Genomic DNA, 18,674 nt, shown 5'->3' on the forward strand with positions numbered 1-18,674 from the left:
TTAAAATCCGCAGCCAGGCTTTCTTAAAAACAAAATGAAACTTGCCTGTGTGGGCATAACAAATCATAAGTATAAAAAGAGAAATTTCCAGCTAGGACAATTACATTCTAGAGCCCTTCAGAAAGAAGTGGGAAGAGAAATAAAATGAAGATAAATCGTGAAGTGTTACAACAATTTCAACAGCAGTCCTACTGAAATGTGAAAGTGACTCAAGGGAATGCAAAAGTTTTGAAGTGATACAGTTCTGTGAACACTGAAGAGAGAAAAATCAAGTCATGTCAACACAAAGGAACCATTCTGCCTGTAACAGGACAGGACAGAGCAGCTGCTAAAGAAGGATAGTTTGTTGTGGGGGGTGGGGAGTAAAAGGGGGTTTTCAAGTTCTAAATATCTCCAATGATTGCATTCCTATTGCATTACCTATGGTAGTGTTCTTGTCCAAGATGGCAGAAGTTGTTCGCTTGCCCCTCAGTTCATACATTTCAATGTCTATCTGTTAAAAAAGAAACTTGACTTGATCTTCAGTCTTCCTAAGATAGTATTAAAAAAACCCCAAACCAAAACAGAAAACAACATGCATTGGACAACATATTCCAAAAATTAAGCAAAGATTTACATATAAAATGATCAGAGATGAGCTTCTGGTCAGCTGCATTTGCAGAGTTTTCTTTCATGTTCTTCAGTTTTCATTTAAAGTACAAAACACATTGTGTTATATTTAATTTGAAAGGTTTTTAATAATGAATCAGTTGCTAAAATATTGTGGCAGTTAACTAGCTCATTAAGGACCCAAGGAAGTGGTAGCTTTCCCCCACCACAGACAGCAGAAGCCTTCAGTGATAGTACACATCACTATGCCTTACCATCACAAAAGCTTATAGCTAGGAGATAATCCCTGTGCTTTTATTTACTTTGTAAACTGGTAAACCCAGCTGCTGTGAGTGACTTGGGTGATTGAAGCCAATTAACCATATACACTTGTATTTCTCTCATTAGGAAGTTGAGAAGAGATTATCCGTCTAAAATCCTGATGAATTTGAGCACAGCCCTGCTCTTTCTTAACCTCATCTTCTTGCTTGATGGTTGGATTGCATCGTTTGACATAGATGGCCTCTGCATAGCTGTAGCTGCACTTCTGCACTTTTTTCTTTTGGCCACCTTTACATGGATGGGACTAGAAGCCGTTCATATGTACATTGCTCTAGTGAAAGTGTTCAACACGTATATACGACGATACATACTGAAGTTTTGCATCATTGGCTGGGGTGAGTTCAGTAGATGCAATATTTACATAGCATGTATGTTGAAATGATGCTCTCTATCACAAATGCAGAGCAGAATCAAAACCAGTGTGGTGTTTTCCTTCCCCTGCAGCCCATGGCAGTGCCAGTGTGCAGCCAGCCATGTCACCAAGTTCCTCTGTATAAATTCTGTGAAATACACCATAACTGGCACTCTTCACCCAGAACAACTTACAGCCCAAGGAGGAGCAGAGAGACCAGATAAACTGGTCTTACTTTCCAGAGAGGCCAGAATGGGAGAGAGGAAGTGTTAGTGTCATATCAGAGAACCGTGGCACAAAATGAATTCAGAAACTCTTGCAGTTACTACAAAACCTATGGGGATCTTTGCATTGACTTTCAAAAAGCTTTCAATCCAGCTTAAAGTTTCTTGCCAACAAGTACAAAGCCTATGGCAGAATCAGAAACAACCAAAATTTCCTGAGCTTCAGCACAGTGTTCAAACCACAGAGAGATCCTGCCTGCCCTAAGCAGTGTACACAGCAGGACTGAAATGGAAAATGTAATACTGAAAAGTAACTGTGAGGCTCAGGCAGTAAGGCTTTTATTCTTCATTTTTTTCTATATCAGGAATCTGTGCCTTCTGCCTGAATGCATATATTGTGTTTGTAATAATACAACACAATACGAAACCATTAACCTCATGGCTAGAGCACTGGCCTCAGTCCAGCTGATAATTGATGTCTTTCCATTGGCAACTAGCATCCTCTTTGCCAACCTCAGCAGAGGACAAGGACTGAGTGGTCGGAAAAGCAAATTAACCTCTTCCCCTTTGAATCTGTTTTGTCACAGCAAGGATAAGACATGTAAATAAGGCATGTCAGGAAACGTACATTTCTTTTGTGTGAACTGTACCTCTCTGCACAGAGTTCTCTTCCGCATAGCTATTTTCCCAAAATATTCCCTTTACCCTATTATTAAAAAATACATAGTTTGCTTCATTTTGGGGGGACACATTTAAGTAAAGGATATATAATGCTATAGAAAAAGAGAAGACATTTACAGTTGAGAGAAGCAGTGGAGAAATTACAGGTTCAAGGTCACATTCCCCAGTTCCCCAGCCTAATCAAGTGACATTAGCATCTGTCAAAAAAAATCCTAATACCATCCCTCCATTAGATCTCATTTTTGTAATTGTTTGTTAGTCTCCTTCTCACTATATTATGAGAGCCTGTGTGCAATTGCAAATTTAACTTTGGGTAATTAAGGGAGATTATTTTTCTTTAGTTTCCATATCACATATAAAATAATATTTTCTGCCTTACAGAACATTATAAGGCTTATTCATTAATGCCCATTAAGTGCTTTAAAAGTTTTGTACATCTGTATTGTTTGAAAAATTGTTTCCTTCTCTGTGCAGTTTTCTGACATAGAACTACCTCAGGATACTCTGTATTAGAGCAATAGGGATGGAGACATCAATAATTCAGCTTTGTATGGTGAATTTGGAGTTTTAGGAGATTTGAAAGCAAGCTGCAAGCTTTCTTGTGTTACAGGTTTGCCAGCTCTGGTGATAGCAATTGTTTTAGCAAGTGCTAATACAAATGCAAGTCATGTTTATGGCAAGGAGTTGTACGGCAAAGATGCTAATGGGCAAGGAGGAGATGACTTGTGAGTATTTCTTTTAATCTCTTACAATTTAGCATTTACAGTAAAAAACACCCTAGCATTAGTCAGATTGCTTTGGAAAAGTAAGAGGTACATTAAACAAGCAAAGTGGACAAAACTGTCTGGTAATTTATTTGAATCTGAAGTGCGAAGAAGGCTATAAGAAAAATTGGAGGTAAATCTGCATTACCCAGTGCCAGGTACAAACACTCCTCTGGGAAAAGAACAATTCGTAAGTTTTGTCATGAAAATAAAATAAAAATACCTGTTTTGGTTTATCTTAAATGAAATCTATATCTTCTAGGTAAGAGCAAAGAAAGTAGTAGTATAAAAATAGTCTCTTTTGTAAATAAACGAGCTTTTTGTCAGTGTAGTTCAGTAGCTTTCTATGTTCTTCTCTTGATGTCCAGATAATAATCTCCAAATGCCAAAATTTTTATATGACTGTTTCCTCGTTTTCTGTTCCTTGCCTGGCAAAGCTTCATCATAATAAATAAAAATGTCATTCTGTATTTTTATTATTGTATCGTGCTAAGCTTTCCAGCCATTTACTACTAGAGGAATAAACTAGATCTCTCACATGGCTGACTGACAAATGGCTACCTCAAAGGACTACCTGTCCTGCTTCTTCTCCAGAGATGTATGAGTTCTCCTTTAGCCCAAGTGGCAAACTTGAGATTTTGACACTGAAGATCCAAATTTGCCCACTCTTGTTACTAAAGTGTCCCATGCTTCACACAGGTGAAAGTGGTGAAGCTACTCATACTGAGTCTAGAATTTCCATGATGGGATTGCAGTTCCCACAGCTTCTATCCGAGGTCAGGTTTCCTTTTTAATTAGTTTTAGCTAAAATGCAGGACAACCCTCAGATTTCTGATGTGCGAATACTATGGGCCATAGTCACTTAAGATGCCACGGGGCTTCATCCTATTTGTAAACAGAAAATGGACAAAGGATCCATTTTATATAGTTCTGCATCAGTGGTATCAGACAGTCTGATTTTCCTTGTAGTTGTATAAATAATTGGAGGATAGTCTCCATTATCTAAAAAATGATCATATTTTTGTATTTTTTTACAGCTGCTGGATCAAGAATGAAGTTGTCTTTTATGTGACTTGTGCTGGCTACTTTGGAATCATGTTTCTGTTGAATGTTGCCATGTTTATTGTGGTGATGGTGCAGATCTGTGGGAGGAATGGGAAAAGAACCAATCGGAGCCTGAAGGAAGAGATCCTGAGGAACCTCCGTAGTGTGGTCAGCCTGACCTTCCTTCTGGGAATGACATGGGGCTTTGCCTTTTTTGCCTGGGGTCCCTTAACTCTTCCTTTCCTGTACCTCTTCTCAATTTTCAATTCACTGCAAGGTAAGCTGCATTTCTGTTCTGTGAATAAATATTATTTGAGCTGTTGCTGTTCTGGGACATATTATGTCCAGTGATTTGACTAGGGAACTCAGATCCAATCTCTTGTCTTGATACTAAACCATCATTACTTTCCCCTTATGTGGAACAGTGATACCAACTACATATGGGTTGAATATCTTAGTTAAATTAATTAATGTTTCAAGGTCTTTTCCATAAAATGCACTGTATTATAAATAGTGCTATTCCTAGCTAACGATCTGCAGTGATCTCTGTTGAGATAGATGCTGTATGACCTTCAACATTTCCTTTCACTGATTATAACAAATATAGGAAGCCTCTTTCCTTAATTTATTCCTGTAGGTAATCTGTAAAGCTCATAACTATTTTATTAAGGCATGAGAAGCTCATAAAACAAAATTCAGTCCTGTTTCAGTGTGGAGAGATACACAGAGATATAGGATTTTTTTTAGGAAAATCCAGTGACTGCTATAGTCAGCTTATTTTTGTTTCCTTCACTGAAGTTTTGAATATTTTACATTTCCAACATAGTTCATCCTTCTGAAAAATTATGAATTGTAATCAGTTGTAAATTACAGAATGATATAGCTGACATTTAAAAGAATTACAGCTCAGAGCTGAAATTTCTGTATGTACTAAACGATGTAAGAATCTCCGCCTCCACTTGCCCTACCCACTAATACAGAACAACTAAAAACATAAGAAAAAGAAAAACCCAAGAAGGTCATTGGAAGGGCATGTCTTATACCACACACATATTGATACAAAAAATAAATTTTCCTAAAAAAAACCCAAAAAAAACAAAAAACAAAACAAACCCAAGAATGTCATTGGAGGAGGGTGTGTTATGCCACACAAATATTGAGATAAAAAATAAATTTTCCCAGGGTCAGCAAAATATCTTCCCTTTATGGAAAAAGTACTTAATGTTACCCTGTGTGGATTTTGTATGTTACAATTGAGATGTATTTACTGCACTAGAAGATTTATTGAGCTTTCGTGGAAAGAGAATAATGTTGTGGGTTTTGGTTTGGTTCAGTTTCAACCTAAAATGCTAGGCAAAATGGCAGAAATTGTTTGGATGTGGTGTTCTTACTAAAGACTTTTTTTCCAAGGGACAGATTCTGATACTCCCCTAGCAGCATAATGAAGTATTTGCTGCAGTGAGTCTGGGTTCAAATTCAGAAGGGTCTAGAGAGATTAGAAGTATGGGAAGAACATGAAAAAAAATTAAAACTCTGAAAAGCATGCCAAGCATCAAATTGAACAAGTTCTCTGTAACCAGAATTTCCAGTGCAATCAATTAAACTTGTAGGTGCAGAGTGCACACAAGGTTGACCACCGCTGATTAAGTCTCTGTGGAGTAATAGCACTGTTCAATGAAAAATAAATGTTTGGAAGGCAGTTAAGTCAGGAGATGAAACTGAAAAACCTGAGGAGTAAATGTAAAAAGAAGAGTGATGAGCTTTTCACAGATTGTGGTAGCAATGATTACACAGTATATGCTCAGGCATGTCATATCAAGCACAGGAAGAAAACAGTCCCATATCTGAAAATGCTTACTACTGTGTCAGAAAAAGCTAGACAAAGCTAAAGAAACAATGAAGAGAATGTTTGAAATCACATATAACTGGTGCAATGCACATGTAGCAGTAAGGGGATGGTAAAAAAAACAGTAAGGGAGCAAAGAAAAAATTAAGATTTGTATCAGGAAGCATTTCCTAGCAGCAAAAAGCAGTTCAGTGTGGCAAGTCTTTCATCAGTATTAGCGTGAGCTTAATTATCAAGGCCTCAGTAAACATGTTTATTTTTTCTCTCAAGTTTTTGAAAACTACATGAGTATTTTAAGCTATACCATCAGCCTCCATCGACAGTTTTCTGTGCGCTGGCAGGGAAAAAGTAGATTGCAGCAACTACTGATGTTACTGTACTTTGCTATTTCATCTACATAAGAAATCATTTTTCTCTCTTTGACATTCAGAGTAAAAATCTGGGAACATCTCTTTTTTGGCTGCTCATTTTATATATATGCCTGGGCAAGCCAAATACTTTCAAGTCAGAGCCAAGCTAAAGCCAAGCCTAGGGTCTGATTTGGCTCTGGGAAACAAAACCAAAGCTGTATTACTAAAGCACATTGTAAACTTAATGAATAATGAAATACAGAGAAAAAATTTTGGAGACCAAGCCCAGACAGGGCAAAGACAAAGTCCTTAATGCAGTGCATTCATTTTGTGTTACTATAGACATATGCATTTTCTTTTTAATCATTCAGAACGTTCCAACCATTCACCACAATTTCATTAAGCATCAATTCAGTAAGTTTGTAGTTGTGCAGAAGTCCTAAGAAGTACTTTGGGCCACAAACAACTGCATATTTCTAAGCCTGTAAGAGCTGCTAGTGATTGCATTGGAATTACTCTGTGCTTAAAACAAATCACACAGAGAAATATTTTACTAAGTGCAAACACAGTAACCATAAAGCAACAAAGCTTGCATATGGGATGCATTAAAGTATGTCTGCCTTTCTTAAACTGTGCTTTTCCTTTTTTTTAACCCATCAGCTCTCGAAAACCTTTGCAAAAAATGTGTTTCATGACACAACCTTTATCTGAAATTAACTGATCTCAGTGGTCTCAGCCTGGCCTCATGACTATAAGCAAATAAAAGTCCAGTTCAATGACACACATTCAGGCAAAATTAGACCTCAGCACTTTGGAGGGGAGAGGATAAATTTATGCTCCAGAGCATTTTTTTCCAAGCTATACCCTGCCATTGTGTTCTACCAGCTGAAACATAGTAGGCACTAGTATACCGAACTATTCATGATGATCATAAATGAACAGTTTTAAAGGATGGCACTTAACCACGTTTGCCCACATTATGTAGCATTTATTCGTGTATGAGATATAATCATAGGGATTTGGCAGTAACATTTTGCCATCAGGTGTTCAGCCTCAGGTTGGCTTTCTCCCAGAGAATAAGAGTAAAACAAGAACAGGCCAGGCTGGAGAACGACGGAAGATTCCACAGCCAGTGCCTGCCTGGGAAGAGCCAGGAGCATATGAGATTTCCAACTTCTATATTTAGCTCTAAAGTATCTCTGTAGAATGATGAAATCATACCATACATGCAGTTAAGACCTTCTTTACCACATGGTAGATGTTTATCTTCTGTCTTGAAAATAAAGATTATACGATTGCATGAGAAAAATGAACTCTACGAAAACATTCTTAAACACATTTATTGCAATTGCATGCACAAACCAGGTAGTTTTCTTCAGAAGTAAGTAGTTGGGCACCTAATTAGTACTTGTAAACATATTCTACCATTTTCATAATCATTTCAAGTACATGCATGTGATGCACATAAATCCAAGTGTGCTTTTTCAGGTCACTCTTTAGTGCCAATTACAAGACTTCTGTTTTTTAAAGAGTACAGCCCACAGTTCTGTAGATATGGAACAGGAGAAGATAAAATATCTTCTTGCTAATATAATAGTGTCTGTATTTACTTTGTAATCTGGCTCTTGCAGTCCTGTTGGGTGCAAAATATTCATTTGGTTCAAAGACAAAACCTTTTAATTATTTTCCTCTAAGCCAAAAAGAATAATTAAAAGATCCACACTGAACTGGATCTAAATCAACAGTGTCAATAAAAGGGATTCTGTTGTCTCTCTTGTGATATCTCAGACACTTATATAGCAGCTAGAGGATGGGAAAGCTTTAATTAATTTCCATACCTCTTAAATGAGGCATAGATGACAATAAGAAAACATGAAGATGATTTTTCTTTGCTTGTACTTCATAGCAGATTTTAGTTAATCTGTCTCTTTGTAAGTACATGCTTCATTTGCTGTTTATTTGCTTTTGTCACAGGTTTATTTATATTTGTATTCCATTGCGCTATGAAAGAAAATGTGCAGAAACAGTGGAGGAGACATCTCTGTTGTGGCAGATTCCGACTGGCAGACAATTCAGGTAAAAGCAATTCACAGCTCCCCTCCTTAGATGATGCAGTAGTCCATAAAAGTCCAGGTGAACCACTTGCTATGTTATTTTTAATATAATACAATGTGAACCAGAGATGTGGAAAAATAGATTAATCATAGCCTGTCACTTCACTTCAGTACTAACAATTGCCAAGGGACTTTTCAGATGTCACTTCATAAAAATTCTCAAGTTTTCTCTTTCAGTTTTCCACTGAAGGCAGCTGGTAAATTTTGTAGTGCTATGAGCATGGCTTTGGAAGGCCCTTGGGACCCTGACAAATAAATTAGATAAAGATCCAGAGATTCAAACTCTGTCATTCAAAAGCCAATCTTATTCCTTTTCTTCTACATTACAGTATGTTGACTGAACTGTGTGGACTCTTAGGTTGATGTAGGGGCAATTCTTAAAAGCAGATAGAAGTACTCTGAGGTATTTTGCCTTTATCTTTGCCTTTTCAAACTGCTCTGTCCTTCAACATATAATTCAGAGGGACCATTAGAGATGCAAAAGCACAGGAAATTCCTTTAGCAGAAGCCTGCTTAGGTTCCAGAATTGAAGTTCATCTTTATCTGTGACTCTCAGAGAGAAAGGAGAGCAGTTGGTTTGGACACTTTGAAGTGCAACACTTGGAACACTGTTTGTAGCCTCCTGCACCTTTGGCTATCTCAGATGGCATTATACTCCTGTGTTTAGGCAGTCTGGATTTGCTTTATGATGTAATCATTTTGGACTATATAATATTTGCTCATATGGTTCTTGCTCAGTGATGAGGGTTGAAATCTACAGTTGATGTAAGGTGGCATAAGCTCATTGCCTAGTAAGGTAAGCCAGTCTATCCTGGATAATAACAGTGCTCCAAATAATCTTATGTCCTTTCTCTCTTGGCATCCAAGGTATGTTTCAAGGTTTTAAGTAACTGCTCTGATATCAAGACTTTTGCTTTGTCATGCTCTGTTTTGTTTAGAGAATGCATTCTCATTGTACACTGTAAAATATTTATGCTTTCACTTTGTAGTTAGAAAACCTGATTTGTGATTTCAAAGAGTGAATACAAATTAGGAAAAGCATATTCATTCAGATCAGCCATCCAGATTGTTTCATATGTTCAGTTTCCATGTGGTTTGTGCTGTAACTCCTGAACTGGAAAACACAGATGGATCAAATTATTTCCAGATATTTATGCTGCTGTTGGGCAGCTTGTGGGTATGATAGAAATAAAAACCTGAAGGATTTGAGTACTTCAGTGGGATAGTTAATGTGCTGTCATTACGCCTAGCATTAACCAGTCCATCACCACTGGCTGACCACCGGCTGGTTTTATTCTTCGTGGACCTGATGCAGTTTGCAGGCAGAACAGTGAAATATAAGCCAATTGTGAACTTGCATACCTATCTGACTGAAGTGTACTTTAGGGCATGCTATGATAAAGCAAAGAAACAAACAAGCCAAAGCCTTGCAGCACTGCCATAGCTAGATTGGAGAAATAGTAACCTATACCCTATAGCAGTGATCTAGGATTAAATCCTTGTCTTGATTTAAATCAAGGCTAAAGTGGCCTATGTGTCTTTGGTTTGGACTTCTCTTCCATTTTGTGATTTCATTGCAGTAGAGTGAATTACAACAACAAGACTAAAGTGTGAAACTACCTGTACCTGCAAGTATATGATACAGAAGTGGTTAGATACATTTATTCCACTGGTATTGGGACAGTTGTGATGAGTTTTTCAGTGTCAGTTTTCCTCAATAAGTTTACTGTTATTTAATTTAATTTTGGAAATTGTTCCGGTGTAAGAGCCTATTGTGTTAATGGTTCAGACAAAACTCTTCAAATGTGAACTACTGAATAACCATTATTATTAATTGTTAATGTTAAACAATATTCAACAATATACATTGTTGTATTCATAGTGCACCGATATGCTAAACCCTTTAACATGTGCAAATGCACTAGTATGTATTATCTACCTCAGCAGATCAAGCCCTCAAATGATAAGACCTCTGTAAATGCTCCTATACATCTCTTTCCTACCCGTCCCTTTGGATTTCTCTCTTGAGGTGATGAAACTTTGGCATCCTTATACTGGTACAGATCTTCACTGCTCTCCTGCATCCTCAAAAGCCAGATCTTACAGTTCTGACCTCCAGCCACATGATTGTTAGAGTGTTAGAGCCACCAATTTTAACTACTCTAGTAAACAGCAAAGTAAATAAAGTTGGAATAATTCCTGTGTTTCTTAAGAAACAAAGAGACGACCGGACAGGAAAAGGATAGGCTCTTTGTTATAAGCAAGATTAAGAAATGCATCTGATACTTGAACTGTTCATAACTGAATAAATTAGGCATTTAGTACCTATGGTAATTATTTATGTAAAACTTTTCAATCATTTTTAGATTGGAGCAAAACAGCAACCAATATTATAAAGAAGAGTTCTGATAATCTTGGGAAATCCTTATCCTCTAGTTCCATCGGCTCCAATTCAACCTATTTAACATCCAAATCAAAATCTACAACAAATACATACTGCAAACGAAACAGCCATACAGGTGAGTTCTTGCACTGTAACACAGTGCATCTGTAAATATGTAGTTTCATGTCAAAGGTACAGTAGGGATTTCTACCCAAAGGTTAATGTGAGAAAATTTCACCAATTCATATAGTTTCAGTATTTTTAAAATATATGTTACTGTTTAATAGGAGTCTTAACCTAATATACAATACATCCAATATATAGTTCTGATCTCAGTATGTTCCCATACTAAAAAAGTAGGCATTCCAAAAGCAAATCTTGATTTTTCTATAGCACTTTCACCTTTTTGGCTAAAAGATAAGTCTTATTATTCCGTTGTAAACACAGGGTAGCCAAAGCACAGAGAGATGACGTCCATCACCCAAGGTAACGTGAAAGCTAGCAGCACAGCTGGAAATAGGAATCAAATCTTCTGAATCCAAGCCCACAGCTCATTCACTTGGTCAAATTGCTTCCATTTAACTGTAACAGTTTTATGGGTAAAGTGAGAAATGGAGGCAACGTGGAAATGGATACTATGTTTCCAGAGTATGCATTGTCTTTCCCTTCTACAAATAGCGTGCCATATCTACTGCTTATTTATTTAGATGTCAGTGGTGTATGTAATAAAAGACATCATCTATATTCCGCTCATGCCATAAAATATGCTCAATTTAAGAACACTTTAAAGGAGCACAAAAGAGAGGAGATGGAATGATTTGCAAGTCTGTTTACTTACATGTGAGATAATACTTCAGAAAATCACTTAAATAGTTCAGATTTTTTTGTTACTGGGTTTTTGTGAACTCATGTTTTTGTACTGTATAAAGTCATCTAACGTTATTACAGAATCCTCTCTGAAACTGTAGAGGAGATAAAGTCTGCAAACACATTTAACCCAAAGATATATTTTTTTTGCTTTAAAATATTTGTTAGAAGCAATGTTTTAGATATGAAATAGATGATTTTACCAGAAGGAAAGTTCCATTATTTCTTAAGAAGAAATTATTTTCAGAAGTCCCAAGGACTCATCTATGATGCTACAGTCTCCTTCCTTGATATATGGCATAGTTTCCAGGAAATACCTTCATATTTTTATTGATGATCATTACCTGATACAGTTAGGCACACAATTTTTGTCTAGAAATCCCCTTTTTTAAAGAATTACGTAGTTATTTTTTCACCAACCAGTGTTCAGTGCATCCATTAGCATGAGGGGTTGTGCATCAGGTATTTTAAGTCTAAACCTCTTCTGGTTATCGAAAAAATACATGAAGTACATTTGCTTTGAATACAGTAAAAATGAGCAGTATCTTAGAAATTCGCTGGTGTACCTGAGCTTGCTCTCAGGACTGCCATTCACAGCCGCACTGGGAGCACGCACACAGCTGGCGCCGGTCTCACCAGGCTGCCTGTCTCTGCTGCCACCTCAGGTTTGATGTGCCATGCAGCCAGCTGCCCTGAGCAAGCTGTCTTCAGCTGTCTCTCCTATGAAGGGACACTTCTGTCAGCAGTCTTCCACGAACAGCATCTATAATATCCACCGATCACAGTGCTACTATTAATTTAGTAGTAGAGGAGGAGAGCATCATGCCCTTTCTGCTGCAGAGCATTCTCTGTACTGTAGACAGAGAATTCCCATTTGTACTCATTGCAGATCAACCTTTAGACCCTTGCTATTGGGATTAATGATAAAAAATAAGCTTATATATTTTGTTGGACTCAGAGCTTTATATCAGTCTGACAATTAAAGAGACTTAGTGCTAGAGTTTTTGCAATGTGTTCTTGAGGCAAAACAATAAAACAGTCCAGATAAGAATAAGTTGAAAGAAGCTTGCAGTTAGGAACATACTCATGTACTTTCTTCAGAAGTGGTGAGCTTAATCCCGTGCATAAATTATTTCCGAGAAGGGATTGGGATTGCAGTTGACAGTGTAGTCATAGTTTGTAATGTGATGGTTTATTGGACATTAAGGGAATACCACAGTTTTCTCTATATTTTTAAAATTTTAATACATTTTGCTTTGACTTCTGAAAATGCACATTTTATTGTGATACTCCAAAGGAATTTTTGCTAACGTTAGGGTTTTAAATACCTGACATATCTTCTCACATGTTAAAATAATAGAAAATAACATTAAGATTCTGATTTTTAATACAGCTAAACTTCTTGGTTTGATGTCTTAGCTAAATTGCAGTCAAATAATGTAATAGCTATATGTCTTGGCAACTCTTGTTAATGTGGTTATAATGTGCTCCCTGGAATTGACACAAGCATTCATGTGTTTGTGGTATAGATAATGTCTTCTAAGGCCCTTTCCTCATCAGTGGTGCAGCATTCCAGGTAAAGTGAGAATTGCTTTTGTTGAATGCATGGTTTGAACAGGGTGGAGGGATGCCACTTGCATGATGTCCTCATTGACACAAAGGACTTTGCTAATCAAACGCTGCTTGTTTCTCACTATTACATCTTGTGCCATTGATGCTGAATCAAGGGATAAATGTGCTTCAAACTCTGGGTGTCTGCACACTGCGTGGGGCATACAGCATTTGAAAGATAACATTTTAGAAAACAGACCATGTCCCAACATTAATGCCTGTGTACAGTAGTCTGGGGAAAGGAGATTAAGTTGAAACACCCATACAGAAAGCACACATTAAAAAGCAAAAATGATCTAATTGAGTCCTAGAAAATTATTTAGTATTTTTAAAAGTTATCACAGGAATTTTAAGATACTGTATTTCTGTTTGGTCTATGGCCATTATGGAATTAGTCTTCTAGCCATTGTTTTTTCATATCCAGTCACACCCAAAATAACTCTGAATGACAAACTATATATGCCTGAAAGCCATGCTGTGAACTGCTGGTTGACTGCAGAATGCACCAACTGGGACACAAATATTGGCTGGACCCTACTGGGTGAACTTCAGTGATTCAGGATTTGAACCTGTACTTAGGTGTGAAACCCACTGAGATAAAAAAAAGAGGGCCCCACTGCTTTCAAAGGCCTTACATAGTTCCTGCATGCAAATATCATGAGGAAATAGCTGATATTTAACAATGTAATGATGCCTTGTGAAAAAAAGTGTACATATTTGCAAGGAATTTCAAAAACTTTCCCTAAAGACTGAGAATTCACTTTTCAACTTTGTAATAAAATATTAGCAAATGTATACATTTGAAAGGCACACAGTACTCAGCAGTTTGCTATTGGACATGGAGTTATTTGCTGCAATTCATGGACATTCTTGCGTGCTTTGAAAAAATCATCCTGATATGCCTGAACATGCCTGTTTCTTTTTTCATGAGTGAAACTGTTTTGATTTCTCACTCTGCAATCCATTTCTCCTTTGCAACACTTTTATGGCTTGATATCATGACTTCTGCAGGGGTGGGTTACTCTTCTGTTTATTTTTAGTTAATTTATTTCTATAAGAAAAACATTTTTTATGAAATCATACTTTCAGTAATATGCTAAATTCTGAAATGATCCTTTACCAAGGAATTTTTGAAGGTGATTTCACCAAGGTCTTGCAAACAGCCATCAGAAATGTCACTTGTAGAAAATATTGCTTCACAGGATGCTCCATCTTACTGTCGGCTTGCGATGGTCCAAACCTTGCCTGGGTTAAGAGAATTAATTTCAGCTTTATTCACTACAGTGGAAGAGATAAGAAAGCTCATTAGGACAAGGCACTTGAGAAAATGAGATACAGGCTCTCTCCTTCTTATTGCTCACTACGTGAGCTCTACCTACTGACCGTTTTCTGAACAGCAATAGAGTTAGCTGCTGAAACAGACTTTCCCAGCCCGACTGGGAATTGCCTTGCTCCTTTTTCTCTTCAGCTCCACCATTGGCTTATAGCACATGAAATCTGAATGCCAGTTGTCTGCATCTGTTCCTCCCCAAAGTTGTTCAGTCTGTACCCTCCACATTATGGAAAAAACAAAGCGATGCTAGGCAAGCACAAAGTTTAGGCCAGTTTCAGCCCTGGTTATCTGCTTTAAGATGTGAGTCACTTCCTGCTACATTCTGCGCAGAGTACATTATTTCTGTGCATAGCTTAAAACCCCCACTGTTGAAATAATTAAATCCATTTATTGTCATTTTCCACTACTTTATTATGTGGAGATGTTATTTATCAGATGCTATGGAGGTCTCCCCTATTCCAGTGCTATCAAAATGTTTTTAGTTTGTAAGATTCAAAGCATCAACAATAAATGAATAAATTAAATGGTCATAGGAGTCAGCTACTTTAGGCAAAATAATAGGGGGATAATTTCAAGAGAGACCTGAGAGGCCTGCCCACAAAACCAGGCATTTCAAAAGAATTTAGAAGAACCAATGCCAAGCCAAAAAGTTGTTTGCTGGCATTTAGGGCAGTAATTTCATTCAGCAGCAATTGAAGGCATATCTATGTGGAAGTGACACACCTCTTAAACTATGAGTTTGCTTAAGAAGCCCTAACTTCTGTTGTTGCTTTTTCCTCTTCCTAGAGAATGTTTTTCTTGACAAGCCATCTTCAAAATTTGCCCAAGAGGATGGAGAACAGACATCAATCATCCCTGTCCACCAGGTTATTGATAAGGTCAAGGGATACTGCAATCCTCACTCTGACAACTTCTATAAAAATATCATCATGTCTGACACATTTAGTCACAGTACAAAGTTCTAACTGGGCTTCTGAATTTTTTAAACCAAAGGAAGACAAAAAGTCTGCTTGGAATTGAAAATACTGGATGTCGTAGAATGTGACCTATTTAGTTATTTTTTCCCAGTTTATAAATGTTCTCCTGTTAACAGCTTCCACTCGAGGACTGGTTTGTCTACCTTTTTACTGTTGTGGAAAAAGACAGTTTTCCACCATGGTATTGAGCTGTTTTTAAATGTGTGCCAGCCAACATGATGCCTGGACAGGTAATTGTAATCCTGTGTAAATAATTTTAAGACTGAAGAGCCACAAGCCTAACTCTAAATTACATAGTCCATACAGAAGCAAGTCTCGACTCCTGGAGAAAATAGCAGACATATCACGCAGTACAGGCAAGCTCTTATTGAACAGTTTACTGATGGTCTTTTTCCTTTGAAAAATGAGGATTTTCCCTACACTTGTTAGATTCTTGCTCCTTGACTGTCTAGTGCTGTCTGTTCCTTATTTGTACGTGAATAAATCCCTAACACCAGTGTTAAAGGGTTATTTTAAACCTTTTTTGACTAAATAGACCTAATAATCCAAATCTTGCTTACCAAAACAGTATGTGCTGTAAATTCAGGCTATTTTGTATCCATGTATATAGAAACACACTTATTACATAGATGTGCTGGCTGAGAAGGGCGTGCAGGTTGCTAGTGACTCTTGCAAATTTTAAGCCCGTTGATATGTATGAAAACAGACAGTCGTACATATCATTTGCATCTGTGCAGAACAAGTACACAGGTAAATCCCAAGTTAACACAAAGTCACGTTTCAACATCTATTGATTGGTATGTATGAAATGCGGCATCTCCCGCCGCAATTCTGTGTTTAATGTTCTTGTTCACTAAACAAAATAGAAGACATTCAACTATATATAAATATATAAATGTATACCTAGATCTCTCTCCACACATATTTTTATAATAATGCACACAGTAAATGCACATATGGCAGAGGAAACCACAATGTGTACCACAGACAATCTAAGAACAATGAACGGTGCTAAAACTTAAGTTTAAGTATTTAAATACAAGATGAATACTTTCTAAACCCATGGGTTCATTTGTCAGTCTGTGTACTTCAGATATACTGTATGTATAGACAGTTCCATCAGATGGCATTGCAACATTAGAATAATCTGGAATATTTTTATCAGTAATAAATAAATGACATCTTTCTGGGCACATAATGTTATCAGTATCAGTATCCTTCTCCTGCCCCCCTGTTGGTTGACTTGTTTGAGGTCGTTGGAAGCACAGAGTTTTAAACAGTGTTCAGGCAAAATTAGGGAATTTCACATTGCTATACTGTGTGCATAACAACACTGAGTTGTGTGTGTATGCAGAGAACAGACGAGCATAAAATGCTTCCTTGTTTTAATCTCTATAAATGTGTGACACATAAGCATGTGGCCACGACTGCCAAAAGTGCATCTCTCCTTACAAAGCATGTCTCACCCCATGACAGGTTTTACAAAAATTGTAACTGCACATTGCTGAAGGCATGGGCCAAAACATCAAAGGTATTTTCAAATACTGTTTTCAGAGGAGAGTATCTCCTAATGGAAATTTACATTTTAAAAAGGGCTTTTTTTTTTTTCCTAACCAAAATACTTTTAGCCAAATATTTAATTAATTGTATTCAGAAGGTGACCAGAAAGTTATACTGAGATTTTTCAGTTGCCAAGCAGGGGGATGTTCAGTGATTAGGGATGTGGATTTGTGCCTTCTTTGCTCTTTGCATGCGCTTTTGTGTGCAGAGATCGTTTAATGCTGTGACCGCACAAATGGCGTATTTTCCCTGGCTGCAAACACCTGGTGGGAGGAGGATGTCCTGATGGTATTCTGTCCAGAAACACTGCTGTCGCTACATGGACCTTAATGAAACCTCAGTCTCATAACTGCAAATACATGGTGGTATGAATGAAAGTCAATCCCATTCACTTAAAATGTAATTATTAACAGGGATGAGTGTTGTCAGATATCTTTAATAGGGGAAATAATTTAGGGAGAGATTATGTACAAGCATTTACTGAATTTATATTTTATCATCCCACTTGCTTAACTACTGTAGATAATAGTGTTCTCATAGCAGCTTACTGTGAGATTTCTACCTGATTAAGGTGTTCAGAAGTGAAGGAAAGCCAAACATTCCTGAAAAAATGAGGAATCAATAAAACATAATAGATTAGTAAAACATAAATAAAAAACAGAGTATCCTAACTGAAGCTGAGATGTATTCTAACTATCAGTTTAATGTACAGCTACCTATATTTTTGCTGAATTAAGATTTTCTCTTTTTTTACTACCATGTAGTAATCTTAAACTGTCTGTGTCAGTGAGATGCGCTTGAATGCTCTCAGTTCTACAATGTAAAGCTTCTACTTTGTAGTTGACATGCTGTAACCTCCCTTGTATATATTTATTTATTTGTGAGGTTAAATATGTCAAATATATTTAGCTCTATAATGACTGTTCTTGTTACTTTAAGCTTCTGCTTCATCATAGAAGAAGAGGGAAAGAATAATTTCTTATATATGTTTTTTCCAAACACCTTGTGAAAAAATTTGCTGTAGTTCTATCCTACAAGTATGAGGAAACACATGCCAGTGTAATTTGTAATACTAGTCAGTGGAATATAGTGTAACAGGTTCGAAGATGGACTAAAGTGGAAAGAAATATTTTCAAGTAAACATTTTTGATGTTAGTGTTCCAAATAATTAAAGTCTTTTGATAGTGAATTGTTGATTTTTTTTTCTTTTTTAGTGTTTGATGGCAAAAATTACTCAGTGATATTCTGGAAAATAATCTTGTGTTTATTAAGTATGTGAGACAGGTACATGCCTAGCCAAAATGTTGGAAATAAATGTGCGAGACTAACTCCATCTCATCAGAGGAACACGTTTCACAGAATATGCTTTTCCCTTTTGTGACTTACTCAATGCCACATTTACTGAATGCTCTGAAAGTTATGCAAGTTCATTTATTTATAGTAGCAGTCATGTCATAGAAATGAAAGTCAAGGCAACAGACAGTATACTGGGATGATATTTTAGGAGTAATACAAATGAATAACCTAAAACTTGGGAGTTATTTCTATTTATACATTTCTTTCCAGCTGAATGTAGTCCCTCATTATCAATAACTTGATTCCACTTCATACTTCGATCGCTGTTGAAATATTTTAGTT

At 36.9% G+C, this 18,674-nt stretch overlaps 1 protein-coding gene across 2 annotated transcripts in view; it reads left to right on the top strand.

The window, feature by feature from the left end:
• ADGRG6 (adhesion G protein-coupled receptor G6) overlaps positions 1-18,225 on the top strand; it is a 113,655-nt gene extending 95,430 nt beyond the window's left edge. For both annotated transcript variants that reach the window (XM_074862697.1, XM_074862698.1), the window contains 6 exons: positions 997-1,265; positions 2,798-2,912; positions 3,989-4,272; positions 8,166-8,267; positions 10,672-10,824; positions 15,286-18,225. In XM_074862697.1, the coding sequence (XP_074718798.1) occupies positions 997-1,265; positions 2,798-2,912; positions 3,989-4,272; positions 8,166-8,267; positions 10,672-10,824; positions 15,286-15,464 (1,102 nt within the window). In that variant the 3' untranslated portion in view covers positions 15,465-18,225. The remainder of the gene's footprint in view (positions 1-996; positions 1,266-2,797; positions 2,913-3,988; positions 4,273-8,165; positions 8,268-10,671; positions 10,825-15,285) is intronic.
• Positions 18,226-18,674: the final 449 nt, after the last annotated feature.

This window comes from Strix uralensis, chromosome 3 (assembly GCF_047716275.1).
Source record: "Strix uralensis isolate ZFMK-TIS-50842 chromosome 3, bStrUra1, whole genome shotgun sequence".
Classification (NCBI taxonomy): domain Eukaryota; kingdom Metazoa; phylum Chordata; class Aves; order Strigiformes; family Strigidae; genus Strix; species Strix uralensis.